Raw genomic sequence first — 14,383 nt, 5'->3', positions numbered from 1 at the left:
AAATCCAAAAGATTGTCCCTATGAATAAAATCAAATCACAGATATTTTATTGAATAAATGATATCTATTAATTGCTGGCCTCCGGGTGCAACATGCTATATATACTTATCTATTTTATTCTTCAGTTCTGCAGTAATAACATTTTCGCACTTATTTAGCAAAAAAATAAACATTTTCGCAGTCATGAGTAATTCAAGAAAATGTGATGGATCCCCGTCCGCACTTCTCCCGGAAGAAAATCACGAGGAACCCAAGTCCAAGGATACAAGCTCACCATCTGCAGCTCCAGGGAGACATGGAGGAGCCCCTCAATTTTCTTTCAATTCTGATGGGTCTTTAACGACCAACAGTGAGTCGATGAATGGCATCAACAAACCAGTCATTCTGGAAATCCCTAGTGGATTTGATGTCATAAGTTGTGTGGTGCAATTTGCACTGCATTTCGGGCTTTTTGTAACTGTGCTTACTGGCCATGGACTCATTTCTGATGTCGATGTTGCCTATTCACCCGGTGCAATCCGTCCGCTGTGCAGTTCTACATGCTATCACATAATTTCATTTTCGGGGACTTACCGTGGTTCAAATGCTGCTTCTGGAAACATTATTAGTTTTTTCCATGTTCAATTTGTAGATGATAAGGGTAATGTTATGGGGGGACGAATTCTGTCTCACATGAAAGCAGCAAGTACTGTTACGCTTGTTCTTGCTGTTTCTAAAAACGCCTGATGTTTCAGTTCTATTTTCTCCAGTGTTGTTCTGCAATACAAGAGATTTGTTGGCTATGTACTCTGATAAACTATTTAGTTGAAATAAATCATTTTCAAATATTTTGTCCTGATATACTTGAAAACCTTCTCTCGTAAATTTACACTTCTCGAGTAGGCACCACTTTATTGTTTCAATGTATATGTTTATTTCATTTGCTGAACACACAGAAAATATTATTATAAATTATATAAATTCAGTGAAATAAAATAAGAGAATAAGAATTAAGATATATCTGTGATTGTTTTGAGAATTACTTCTCATTATATAAATATGACAAATCAAAAAAATACTGCAAAGTCAACACACTTGAAAGTATAAATTTATTGTGAAAATTTTATATTAAAATATGTTTGCGTTGTAGACCACATCTCTGACCTCTAATCTGATTTTGTTTTTCTTTACTCATTAACAATATTTTATCATAGTACATATTGAAACCAATGTGTAAAATACAGTTGCAATGTTATCACCTATTGAAATATTAAAGGCTAATATTACATGTACAAAATTGAGTAAAATGTTTGTACACATTGATATGGCATGGTTATATATCTGAAGTGTAGTAATTGGTGATAGTTGAGCAAACAAAGATAATTTATATTGATCCTTGTCTTGTGTAATGATCGACAAGGTTAATGTTAGGTTTAATGACATAATTTTGTACGAAGTTTGCGCAAACCAGATACAAAAAATTCCTACGGATACCTAAACCTAATATTAACACACCACTCGTCAAAACTAGCATTAACATAGACACTACTCTTATTATCTTAAATTCGGTATGAAATAAAATAAGAGAATAAGAATTAAGATATATCTTTTATAATCGTTTAAATAGATAACTTATCTTAAATTCGGTATGAACAAAAATAACATATCAACATAAATTTCATGTGTAATCTATAAAGAAAATAAATATATTGACATAATTTCATGTTTTAGAATTCTATCGATGTGAATGAATTATTTTTGATCTCCAATATTTAAATTTTTTGTTATTTTTCATTTTACTCGCACTTATAATAAAATTATATGATTACGAAATTTTTATACATTATTTAATGATTTGTATCTTATATTATTTATAAATTTGGAATTGAATGTGAAATCATTTATTGATTATTTTACATTTTTATATTTCGATTCTAAAACTTCGGTTATATTATATGTTAGTAATAATTTATAGAATTATTTTCATTAAGCTATTAATAGCAATTAATTTCATAAAAAATTTATAGTTTAAATTATTTTAGAAGGAAAAATAGTCATTTATTATAAATAATATTTTAAATAAATACTGAACACTAATAGTTCAGTATAAATATAAATAATATAAATTATCCAAAATTAAAATAAATATTAAAAAAGTAAAAATTCAAAAAACGCTAGTCCAAGTGATAGTTGAGTAAAAAAACAATCTTTATTATCGTACATTTGTGTAATAACCATACCTCTTATCATTAGGTTTAGTTATCGCTTAATGTTAGGTTTAGTTGACAATGTAACAATGTAACATCCATTTATAAATTAATAGGTGTTTGTTAGGTATAGCCGACAATATAAATTCACAATATTGGTATAACAAATTAGTCTATTTCTTAATCCAGCTTCAACCGAGCTACATCTGGTGCGGGAACACGAAGCATTTCTAGACAAGGATGATGTGGTAATTGGGATTACTACCTAAACTGAGGTCACTCCTCAAAACCTCAAAACCAGGACTAATGTCACACTATTTTTTTTTAATATTTCTTACATAATACTATTTTAAATTTATATTTAATCTATTAAAATGAAAGTTGATCTACAATAAGCACTATATTTTTTTAAAAATAGACGTTTAATGCTATATAGTATGGCTATAAGTTCACTAATTAAGATCCTAATTAAAAAAATTTAACAAATTCTTAAGAAAACTATCACAATATAATACCGTCAAAATATGAGATTTAAAATACTAATCACAATATATGTTTTGAAAATTATAATAACTTAAAATAATAACATAAGTAATTATAAAAAAAACAATAATTAACATTATATTTTCTATATTAAGGATGAATATTATAATTATTTAAATGGATAAACATAGAAAATTATCTAAAATTATGTATAAACAAAAATAAATTATTAACATAAACTTCATGTGTAATTTTATAAAATAATTAACATATAAACATAATATCATAATTCAAAATTTTATTAATGTGAATGAATAATCTTTTCTCTCGTGTTTTTTTACATATCGATAATATATTCTACAATTTATTTTACTCTCATTTATAATAAATATACAAAGATTAGCATGGTTTAAAATTTTTACACCGCTTACCATCAAGAAGCCAAAACTAGAGCTGAACAAAAAGAACGGACTCAAAAAGCCCGATAAAGCTTGGATATAAGAAACCCGTCTAAGACCGGCCTGCAAATTCTTACAAGACCCTAATTTTGCAATAAAAACATGACCCGGCCTGACCCGAAAAATAATCTGGCCCAGCTTAGGTAAAAGCCCAGATAAAGCTGGGCAATCCGTCCACGTAAAAGCTTGTTTAGCCTAGACAAAAACCCGATGAATCTGCATATTTGCATATTGATTTGTATACCATAACGATCAAAATCAACTTAAAATGATGATGAGGACCTAAAGTACAACAAACAAAATATAAAAGTAGTTCTATAGAGCTAATTAGATTATGAAAATAACATAAACCCAAATTATCAGAACTCCACGAAACGCTGTTTGAATCTGAATAGCAAGCCCATTCTTTCCTAACAACCTTGAAATCTTTAGGATGAGCTCTAACTACAGTAGCAATAGCAGCGGTGAAAGCAGGATCACTACCATAAGCAAGCGATGGTGAATCTGAACCGTCCGAGTAAGTAAGAGATCTATGATATTGATTTCCTTTAAACCCCTTCCAAGCTGATGACACCAAATCACCATATGAGCTCCTCCATAGCTTCCATTTCTTGTCCTTTCCCCCACTTTTTTCCTCCACAAAACATAGTTAACTTATTAGCTACCTTCTAAAATTTAGTAAAAAAGAGATTTTTACGCAAGATTTGGACCTTAATCATCAACTTTTATACACAAGACATACAACATAAATAGTGTCAATGTAAAGACGGTTCTATGGGGAGAGATGATGAGAGAAAGAAAGGAGTTACGAGGAGGAAGACTGTATATAATTTGTTTTAGAGTGAAATGTATATAACTGGTTTATAAAAGAAAAGCCCACGTCAAAGCCTGGTTAGCTTAGGCTGGACTATCAAGCCTGTTGCAGTCCATCATATTCCATGATTTATGGCCCGATTATTAAAAAGGCCTGGTCCGGTTAATCTAAAAGAAGGCTTGGCCTTCTTAAGGACCGGTCCTGGGCCTAGCAAGCCGGTCCTTTTGTTGGAAATAAAAGCAAACTGAAAACAAATCAAAATAAAAAATTAGATTATACAAACTTGGGACCCAACTTAACAGCATTACAAAATAGCCAATAAAAACCTCTAATCCTGAAGAAGCCCACAGAAGCAAAGATCCTGACTACTGCAAGAGTAACTAGAAGTAATGCCAAAAAAAATTTATTTGTGAATCACCATCACATATCAGCTAAAATATTGACTTCATCAAGAATGGAAGCATCATCCGCGTTAATAATCTTTGGGTACAAATCCGCCTCGTAAATTGCCATGAACCGTAGCTTCAGCAAAAGACCCATGTCTAAACTCCACAACTCAAATACCCTTCCGAAAGACTAAGCTATCACAAAAACCAAATAAGTAGCCACACCTGATTCCGGCCCAACGAGCGTGATTTCTATTTCAAAGTTCTTGTCTTCCTTGTGCTCCTGCACAATGCTTGCATGATCAGGATGAACTCCAGCTTACAATGTTGAGTTCCTCCATTCTCAAAAGGGATCCAAATAATCGAATTTTAGGATGTAATGCTCCCAATTCTCAATAAAAGCTCTCTTACAACTTTTCATCATTGCGTGATATTTGTTAACCCTTTTATTTCAAATGTCCAAAGAACGACACAACATCCACAGAATTTTGCCTTTGCTATTTCTTATTACTTCACAAATATCAAAAATATTGCCGTCAGGGATAAGTTCATCAAAGAAACAACCATGAATGTTAATCTTGACCATTCCTCTTGGGCCGTTTGAACATAAATATAAGTATCAATTATATTCTTTATACATAAATTACATAGGGAAGATGATAAATCTCACCTTAATTAGGGTTGTGATTTTTCCAATATCTTCTCTTTTGAATGTCCTTCTTTTTCTCAAATTCCTAATTTTCTCTCTCTCTAAATTTTCTTCCCCAATTTCTCTCTCTAAACTTAGAGTTGTAAGTTAATTACTATTTACTAGCCTTTTTATAATACAAATTTTTATAAATTGCTTCCAAGGACAACTAGTTTTATTTATGTCCTAACATTTGTCCTTGATTGCAAAACTTGTATATTTGGTTAAATCCCTTTAGAAAAATAAAAATTATTTCTGATTATATGGTTATCGAACACAATTATTTCTTTTCCCCCGTCTATTATTTATTTATAATAATACTCACTTTTCACTATTTAGTCATACTATTTAATAGCTGTAATAAATAATTTTGCCAACAAAGTGTTGGTATGGTGGTAGAGCTCTTGTCCCCCTTGCGGGAGGTCGGGAGTTCCACTCAATCAACTAGCAAAAAAAATAAATAAATAATTTTAATGACAATTTATAATTGCTCTATTGAGTAAATGAAAGAAATAATTTCTGCTGTGCGACTATCTAAATACTTAGATTTGTCGCTACCGTTATTAGTTTTGAAATAATCCAATTAGCTACTCTCTTTCTCTCTCTATATATATATATAATTGTGTATCTCGTAATGTCATAAATAATAATAATAAAATTATTATGGCCTGCACTTTTTATTTCCTCGTCACGGTACTTTTATAAATAATATCTAAATAATTTATTAAATATTTCTTGCGTCGCTATAACTTTAATCAAAGAGTAATAATGTTAATTTAATTATTACTCAAGCCAATTAAACAATAAAGTTATTAAATTATAATTATAAGTATTTTATAATTTGGGGTTGTTACATCTCCCTGTAGGCAGCAAATGCACCCTCTATCAAGGTAGTTACTAATTTGACGTTAATACTCGAAGTAGAAATAATAGCTTGAGAAATATCCTTTCCTTTGTTCATAAAACAACAATACTGCTCACAATGATATTGTGCTTTAAAGGATTTAATATCAACGGTCTCATTTAACAAAAAAAGAAAATATCAACTGATCAGATATGTTGAGTATACAACAACGAAAGCAAAACCCAAAAGCGAATAAACAAGAACAAGAAAAATAAACGACAATCACACAAGACAAAGATTTTACGTGGTTCGGAAAATCCTACTCCACAAGCCACACTAATTTTATTGATCTCTCACAATTTTTTTGTGTTGTGATTTTACAATTACATGGGAGTATTTATAAGAGAAGAAATTGGCCTAACCGAAATAGGAGTCTAACTTTGAAATATCTAACTCTAATAGGAGTCCAAATATTTCTAACCAAATCCTATTCCGAATCTGACTCCACCAACCCAACAATCTCCCACTTGGAGTCTGACCTCATCTTCACTTCACTTCACTTGTAAATCTAGTAAAATCCACTACTTCAATTAATAACTCAAAATAGTGCGGCGCCTTCTCATCAATCAATTCTGAAGGCCAGTTGAAGCTATGCAAAGCTTCAACTTTTCATTGGTAACCACCTTAGTCAACATATCTGCAGGATTCTTTGAACCAAGGATTTTCTTCAAGGACAAAGTACCATTTCTAATCAACTCTCTTGTAAAGTGATATCTCAGTTGAATATTCTTCGTCCTAGCATGAAACACAGGATTCTTCGCAAGATGAATAGCACTCTGACTATCGCTATATAAAGCACTGTCCGCCTGTTTCTTGCCCAACTCCTCAAGAAAATTCTTCAACCAAATCATCTCCTTGCTTGCTTCAGAGATAGCCATATATTCAGCTTCCGTGGTTGAAAGAGCAACACTCTTTTGAAGTCAAGACATCCAACTAACTGCTGTGCCACCCAAAGTGAAAATATATCCCGTAGTACTCTTTCTTGTATCCAAACATCCACCCAAATCTGCATCAGAGAATCCTTCCAAGATAACATCTTTCTTTTTGTAACATAATGCAATCTTGGATGTGCCTTTCAAGTAGCGCAACAACCACTTGACTGCTTCCCAATGCTCTTTCCCTGGATTAGACATGAACCTGCTAACAACTCCCACTGCATGAGCAATGTCTGGCCTTGTACACACCATAGCATACATTAAACTGCCAACTGCAGACGCATATGTAACTTTAGCCATATATTCCTTGTCTTCATCCGTTTTAGGTGACTGCTTCTTTGTAAGATTAAAGTGAGCCGCCAACAGTGTACTTCTGGTCTTCGCATCCTGGATACTGAATTTCTCCAACAATTTTCCGATGTACTTCTCCTGGGATAATTTTAATGTACCTTCAGATCTATCCCTCATGATGCTCATACCAAGTATCTGTTTTGCTGCACCCATATCTTTCATCTCAAACTCCTCAGACATCTATCTCTTTAGCTTGTTGATTTCCCTCATGTTTGAGCCTGCTATTAACATGTCATCAACATAAAAGAACAATATGATATACGATGAGTCAAACCGTTTAAAGTAAAAACAATGATCCATTGCACTCCTTGTGTACCCATTCCTCATCATAAAGTTGTCAAACTTCAAGTACCATTGTCGTGGTGCTTGCTTCAAACCATACAAGCTTTTTATAAGCTTGCAAACAAGGTTTTCTTTCCCAGCTATCTGAAAACCCTCTGGCTGTACCATGTAGATGTCTTCATCAAGATCACCATGTAAGAACGCGGTTTTAACATCCAGTTGCTCTAGATGTAAGTCCTCAGCGGCCACAGTACTCAACACAATTCTGATAGTAGTCATCTTAACAACCGGAGAAAATATATCAGTATAGTCAATACTCTTTTTCTGTTGATACCCCTTGACTACTAATCTTGCTTTGCACCTCTTGCTGCCATCAGGTTCATCTTTGATCCTGAACACCCACTTATTCTGTAAAGCCTTCTTCCCTGCTGGTAATTCTGTTAAAGACCAAGTATCATTCTTCTCAAGAGAATTCATCTCTTCTTCCATGGCTGATTTCCACTTAACTGAATCATCCACCTGAACTGCCTCTGAATAACACTGAGGCTCTCCATCCTCGGTCAATAACATATAATATGCTGAAGGTGAAAATCTTTGTGGTGGCCTCACAGTTCTGCTAGATCTTCTTACCTCAGCCTCTGGAGTAACTGGAACATTATCAGAACTCCCACTATTTCTTGCAAGATCTTCTTCTGTAATATCATCAAGCACCGCCTTCTCTTTTTCAGGTTGTTCCTTTGTAAATTCAGAATCAACTGCAAGCTTATCCTTATATATTGCATTCTCGTTAAAAGTAACATCTCTACTTCTAACAACTTTCTTCATTTGTTCATCCCAGAAACGATAACCCATATCATCTGAGCCATAACCAATGAAGATACACTTTTTCGCTTTCGGATCAAGCTTGTCTCTGTCTGAATCTTGAACACGCACGTAAGAAACACACCCAAAAACTCGCAAGTGTGAAAAATTTACCTCCTTTCCCTGCCACTCTTCTTCAGGAATCTTGAACCCCAAAGGAACTGAAGGTCCCCTATTTATGAGATACGTTGCCGTGCTCACTGCATCTGCCCAAAACATCTTTGGCAACCCTGCATGTAATCTCATACTCTTGGCCCTCTCATTCAAGGTTCTATTCATGCGTTCCGCAACTCCATTCTGTTGTGGTGTCTCTGGAATAGTTTTAATCATTCTAATCCCATATTCTGTGCAATAGCTTTTAAACTCTTCACTACTATACTCACCACCATTATCTGAAATCAAACTCTTAATCTTCAAACTAGTCTGATTTTCAACTTCAGTCTTCCACTTCTTGAAAGTAACAAACACATCTGATTTATTTTTCAGAAAATAAACCCATACCTTTCTAGTGGAATCATCAATGAAAGTGACATAGTAGCGAGATCCTCCTAGTGCGCAGCTGTTGTTGGACCATATACATCCGTATGAATCAGCTCTAACTTATCCGCCTTGGGTGTCCTCCCTGATTTTGCAAAAGTAACCCGTTTCTGTTTTCCAAGAACACATGGCTCGCAGAAACCTTATTCCACATTCTTCAGCTTTTGAAAGGGTTCTTGAAATAATGAAGAGAAGTCCCAAGGGCAGGGTAAGGCCCCTGCATAATTTCAAATATTGTTAATGCTCCTAATCATGTTAAACTACTTTGAATTTACATCACAGTCATATACACACAACTGATATCTTACTAATAAACTTACACAAATGGCAGCATAGCTTAATTGAGAATAATTGGCTAATCTTTGTGAGTTCATTCTGAATGCAGGTGGCACCTCTGCTGTTTCAAGCATTTTCAACTATTCCATACATTTCACAAGTTTCATTTATCGGAACATATGGTTTGTTCTTATCATACTACAAATGCCGTATATTCCAACTACTCATTGCCTATCAACCGAAACAAGCTCAACAGTGTACACATGGTACATTCATCCAGTTGGTCGCAACACTGGAATGCCATACGGAGAAGCTATGATTACTCCTCCAAGTACTACAAATGCAACTACAGACAGATGAAGTGGTCTCTGTAACAATCTGCATCAAACCCACAAGGCAACCATCTATTTCGCGAATGTCCTGGCATATGGTTTTTAATTATATTGAATTCACTCAATTCATACTACGCTCAGTTTAATATGCACATCACACATCTAATTGTTATTTGTTATTTATTGATTCTGTATAATCTCTTTGTGTTTATGTGTTGTAGTTTCCTCCAAAGGTTATTTATGTGCAAGCAAAATTTCTTGATACATATTAATTTCAAGATCTTAATTTGTCCAAGTTAAAGTCATCTCACAACGGAATGCAAAGCGGTTGATTGGGTTAACAATTATAATTTATTGAGTTTTAATTAATTTCATCTATTTATTCATTGTGACAATCATTTTGTGTATTGTACTAAAAATTGATGGTGATGAATAAAATGGTTAACCTGAATTTTACTTTGTATAGCAAGTTGTTGGAATAATAGTTTCAAAACTCAATGCTCTGTTTCATCGAAAGGAATGGACTTTGGTGCCAATGGAATAAAACTGTTTTATTTTAAGGGTAAGTAATATGATCTTTTGTCACCCCTCCATTCAGTTCCTATAAATTTGATATTTATTCTCCATCTTTTTCTACTATCCCCAAATCCTTCATTGTAATTTGTAAAATCTGTAAAGATTTACTCTAATGATGAAATTCTTGCTTTCGGCTAATTAGTAGATTTTCATACCAGGTACTATCATGACAATTTCGAAGGACAGGGTGAAACCATCTCCTCTGCCTGATAGCTGGAAGCTTGCTGAGATTTTTACCACTGGTATTGTTCTTGGTAGTTACTTGGCAATGATGACAGTTACTCCCTCCGTCCCCTTTTACATGTCCATTTTGACTTTTGACCAGTCAAATTGACTATATTTTGATTGAACTTTACATGTATTAGATAATTGAGAAAAACAACAAAAATTATACCATTACAAATTATATGTAATTTATTTTAATATGCAACTTTCAGATTTTAGAAATAATGAGTAGATAATTTTTAATGCTTAGTCAAAAATTGGTCAATTTGACTCCTCGAAAAGCAAAATGGACATGTAAAAGGGGACGGAGGGAGTATATTTTTCTGGGCTGCATATAAAACAAACTTCTTTCCGGTAAGGAAGCTACCTGCCAACCATCACTTTCTTATACCATTTCCTATATCAATATCTGTGTTGGGTTTGTGGAGTCAGATTCGGAATAGGATTTGGTTAGAAATATTTGGACTCCTATTAGAGTTAGATATTTCAAAGTTAGACTCCTATTTTGGTTAGGCCAATTTCTTCTCTTATAAATACTCCCATGTAATTGTAAAATCACAACAACAAAAAATTGTGAGAGATCAATAAAATTAGTGTGGCTTGTGGAGCAGGATTTTCCGAACCACGTAAAATCTTTATTTTGTGTGATTGTCGTTTATTTTTCTTGTTCTTGTTTATTCGCTTTTGGGTTTTGCTTTCGTTGTTGTATACTCAACAACTGGTATCAGAGCCAGGTTTTCAGGCGAGTGGGAGCGATGGCAGAAGATGGGAAAATAAAGATCGACAAATTTGATGGAAGAGATTTCGGGTTCTGGAAGATGCAGATAGAAGATTATCTATATCTGAAAAAGCTACATGAACCGTTAGAAGAGAAGAAGCCAGCTTCAATGGATGAGACAGCATGGAAGTTATTGGACAGGCAGGCTCTGGGTGTTGTCCGATTGTCTTTGGCGAAGAACGTTGCTTACAATATCGTCAAAGAAACGACAACTCATGGATTCATCAAAGCATTATCAAACATGTATGAGAAGCCGTCTGCGTCAAATAAGGTATATCTGATTCGCTTGTTATTTGCCACGATATTGAATGAAGGTGATTGTGTTGCTGATCATGTTAACGAATTTAATTCTATCCTATCAAGACTAACATCTGTAGATATTAAATTCGATGATGAAGTACAAGCCTTATTGTTGGTATCCTCTTTACCGGATACTTGGTCAGGATTTGTCACTGCAATTTTCAATTCATCAAGGAGTGGTAAGATGACTTTTGATGGAGTTCGAGATTCGATTCTTGGAGAAGATATTCGTAGGAGAAACTCAGGAGAGTCGTCAGGTTCCTTGTTGAGTGCTGAGGGTAGAGGCAGAAAGACCAGAAGGGGGCAGAATCAGGGGCGTCACAGATCGAAGTCACAAAAGAGAGGACAATCCAAAGATCACAAGGATATTGTTTGTTGGAATTCTCAAAAGAAGGGTCACTTCAGAAATCAGTGTACAGCTACCGCAGCTCCTAAAGGTAAGAAGAAAGAGGATGATTCGGCTAATATAGTTGAAGAAGTGGTGAATGACTATGCGTTGATTTGCTGTGTTGAATGTTCTGTTGAATCATGGGTTATGGATTCTGGTGCATCATTCCATGCTACCCCTTGCAAGGATTTGATGTTAAATTTCAGAGCTGAAAATTTTGGTAAAGTCTGTCTTGCTGATGATGAGACTTTGGATATTGTGGGCATGGGAGATATTAATCTCAAAACCTCTTTAGGAACTGATTGGATGTTGAAATATGTAAGGTATATTCCTGGACTGAAGAAGATGTTGTTATCTGTGGGTCAGTTAGACAAGGAAGGGTATCGAGTTACTTTCGGAGACGGACAATGGAAGGTTATAAAGGGGAATCTTGTTGTTGCTCGTGGAGAGAAAAAGGGGACGTTGTATATAGTTGAACAATCTAGCTGTGAAGTAAATTCAGTTGCAGATGAGATTGGTTCTTCGGCTTTGTGGCACCAAAGGCTTGGACATATGAGTGAAAAGGGCATGAAGTTGTTAGCTTCTCAGGGGAAGATTCCAGAGCTGAAGAATGTGGAAGTTGGTTTCTGCGAGCCATGTGTTCTTGGAAAACAGAAACGGGTTACTTTTGCAAAATCAGGGAGGACACCCAAGACGGATAAGTTAGAGCTGATTCATACGGATGTATATGGTCCAACAACAGCTGCGCACTAGGAGGATCTCGCTACTATGTCACTTTCATTGATGATTCCATTAGAAAGGTATGGGTTTATTTTCTGAAAAATAAATCAGATGTGTTTGTTACTTTCATGAAGTGGAAGACTGAAGTTGAAAATCAGACTGGTTTGAAGATTAAGAGTTTGATTTCAGATAATGGTGGTGAGTATAGTAGTGAAGAGTTTAAAAGCTATTGCACAGAATATGGGATTAGAATGATTAAAACTATTCCAGAGACACCACAACAGAATGGAGTTGCGGAACGCATGAATAGAACCTTGAATGAGAGGGCCAAGAGTATGAGATTACATGCAGGGTTGCCAAAGATGTTTTGGGCAGATGCAGTGAGCACGGCAACGTATCTCATAAATAGGGGACCTTCAGTTCCTTTGGGGTTCAAGATTCCTGAAGAAGAGTGGCAGGGAAAGGAGGTAAATTTTTCACACTTGCGAGTTTTTGGGTGTGTTTCTTACGTGCGTGTTAAAGATTCAAACAGAGACAAGCTTGATCCGAAAGCGAAAAAGTGTATCTTCATTGGTTATGGCTCAGATGATATGGGTTATCGTTTCTGGGATGAACAAATGAAGAAAGTTGTTAGAAGTAGAGATGTTACTTTTAACGAGAATGCAATATATAAGGATAAGCTTGCAGTTGATTCTGAATTTACAAAGGAACAACCTGAAAAAGAGAAGGCGGTGCTTGATGATATTACAGAAGAAGATCTTGCAAGAAATAGTGGGAGTTCTGATAATGTTCCAGTTACTCCAGAGGCTGAGGTAAGAAGATCTAGCAGAACTGTGAGGCCACCACAAAGATTTTCACCTTCAGCATATTATATGTTATTGACCGAGGATGGAGAGCCTCAGTGTTATTCAGAGGCAGTTCAGGTGGATGATTCAGTTAAGTGGAAATCAGCCATGGAAGAAGAGATGAATTCTCTTGAGAAGAATGATACTTGGTCTTTAACAGAATTACCAGCAGGGAAGAAGGCTTTACAGAATAAGTGGGTGTTCAGGATCAAAGATGAACCTGATGGCAGCAAGAGGTGCAAAGCAAGATTAGTAGTCAAGGGGTATCAACAGAAAAAGAGTATTGACTATACTGATATATTTTCTCCGGTTGTTAAGATGACTACTATCAGAATTGTGTTGAGTATTGTGGCCGCTGAGGACTTACATCTAGAGCAACTGGATGTTAAAACCGCGTTCTTACATGGTGATCTTGATGAAGACATCTACATGGTACAGCCAGAGGGTTTTCAGATAGCTGGGAAAGAAAACCTTGTTTGCAAGCTTATAAAAAGCTTGTATGGTTTGAAGCAAGCACCACGACAATGGTACTTGAAGTTTGACAACTTTATGATGAGGAATGGGTACACAAGGAGTGCAATGGATCATTGTTTTTACTTTAAACGGTTTGACTCATCATATATCATATTGTTCTTTTATGTTGATGACATGTTAATAGCAGGCTCAAACATGAGGGAAATCAACAAGCTAAAGAGATAGATGTCTGAGGAGTTTGAGATGAAAGATATGGGTGCAGCAAAACAGATACTTGGTATGAGCATCATGAGGGATAGATCTGAAGGTACATTAAAATTATCCCAGGAGAAGTACATCGGAAAATTGTTGGAGAAATTCAGTATCCAGGATGCGAAGACCAGAAGTACACTGTTGGCGGCTCACTTTAATCTTACAAAGAAGCAGTCACCTAAAACGGATGAAGACAAGGAATATATGGCTAAAGTTACATATGCGTCTGCAGTTGGCAGTTTAATGTATGCTATGGTGTGTACAAGGCCAGACATTGCTCATGCAGTGGGAGTTGTTAGCAGGTTCATGTCTAATCCAGGGAAAGAGCATTG

At 35.0% G+C, this 14,383-nt stretch overlaps 1 protein-coding gene across 1 annotated transcript; it reads left to right on the top strand.

Moving 5' to 3' along the window:
* The first annotated feature begins 183 nt into the window (after nucleotides 1–183).
* LOC135149554 (AT-hook motif nuclear-localized protein 28-like) lies at nucleotides 184–726 on the top strand. The gene has a single exon (XM_064085298.1). The coding sequence runs from the start codon at nucleotides 184–186 to the stop codon at nucleotides 724–726; it is 543 nt and encodes a 180-aa protein (XP_063941368.1).
* The last annotated feature ends 13,657 nt before the right edge of the window (nucleotides 727–14,383 follow it).

The sequence above is a fragment of the Daucus carota genome, chromosome 9 (assembly GCF_001625215.2).
Source record: "Daucus carota subsp. sativus chromosome 9, DH1 v3.0, whole genome shotgun sequence".
NCBI lineage: Eukaryota > Viridiplantae > Streptophyta > Magnoliopsida > Apiales > Apiaceae > Daucus > Daucus carota.
This window is presented reverse-complemented; position numbering and strand designations above follow the sequence as displayed.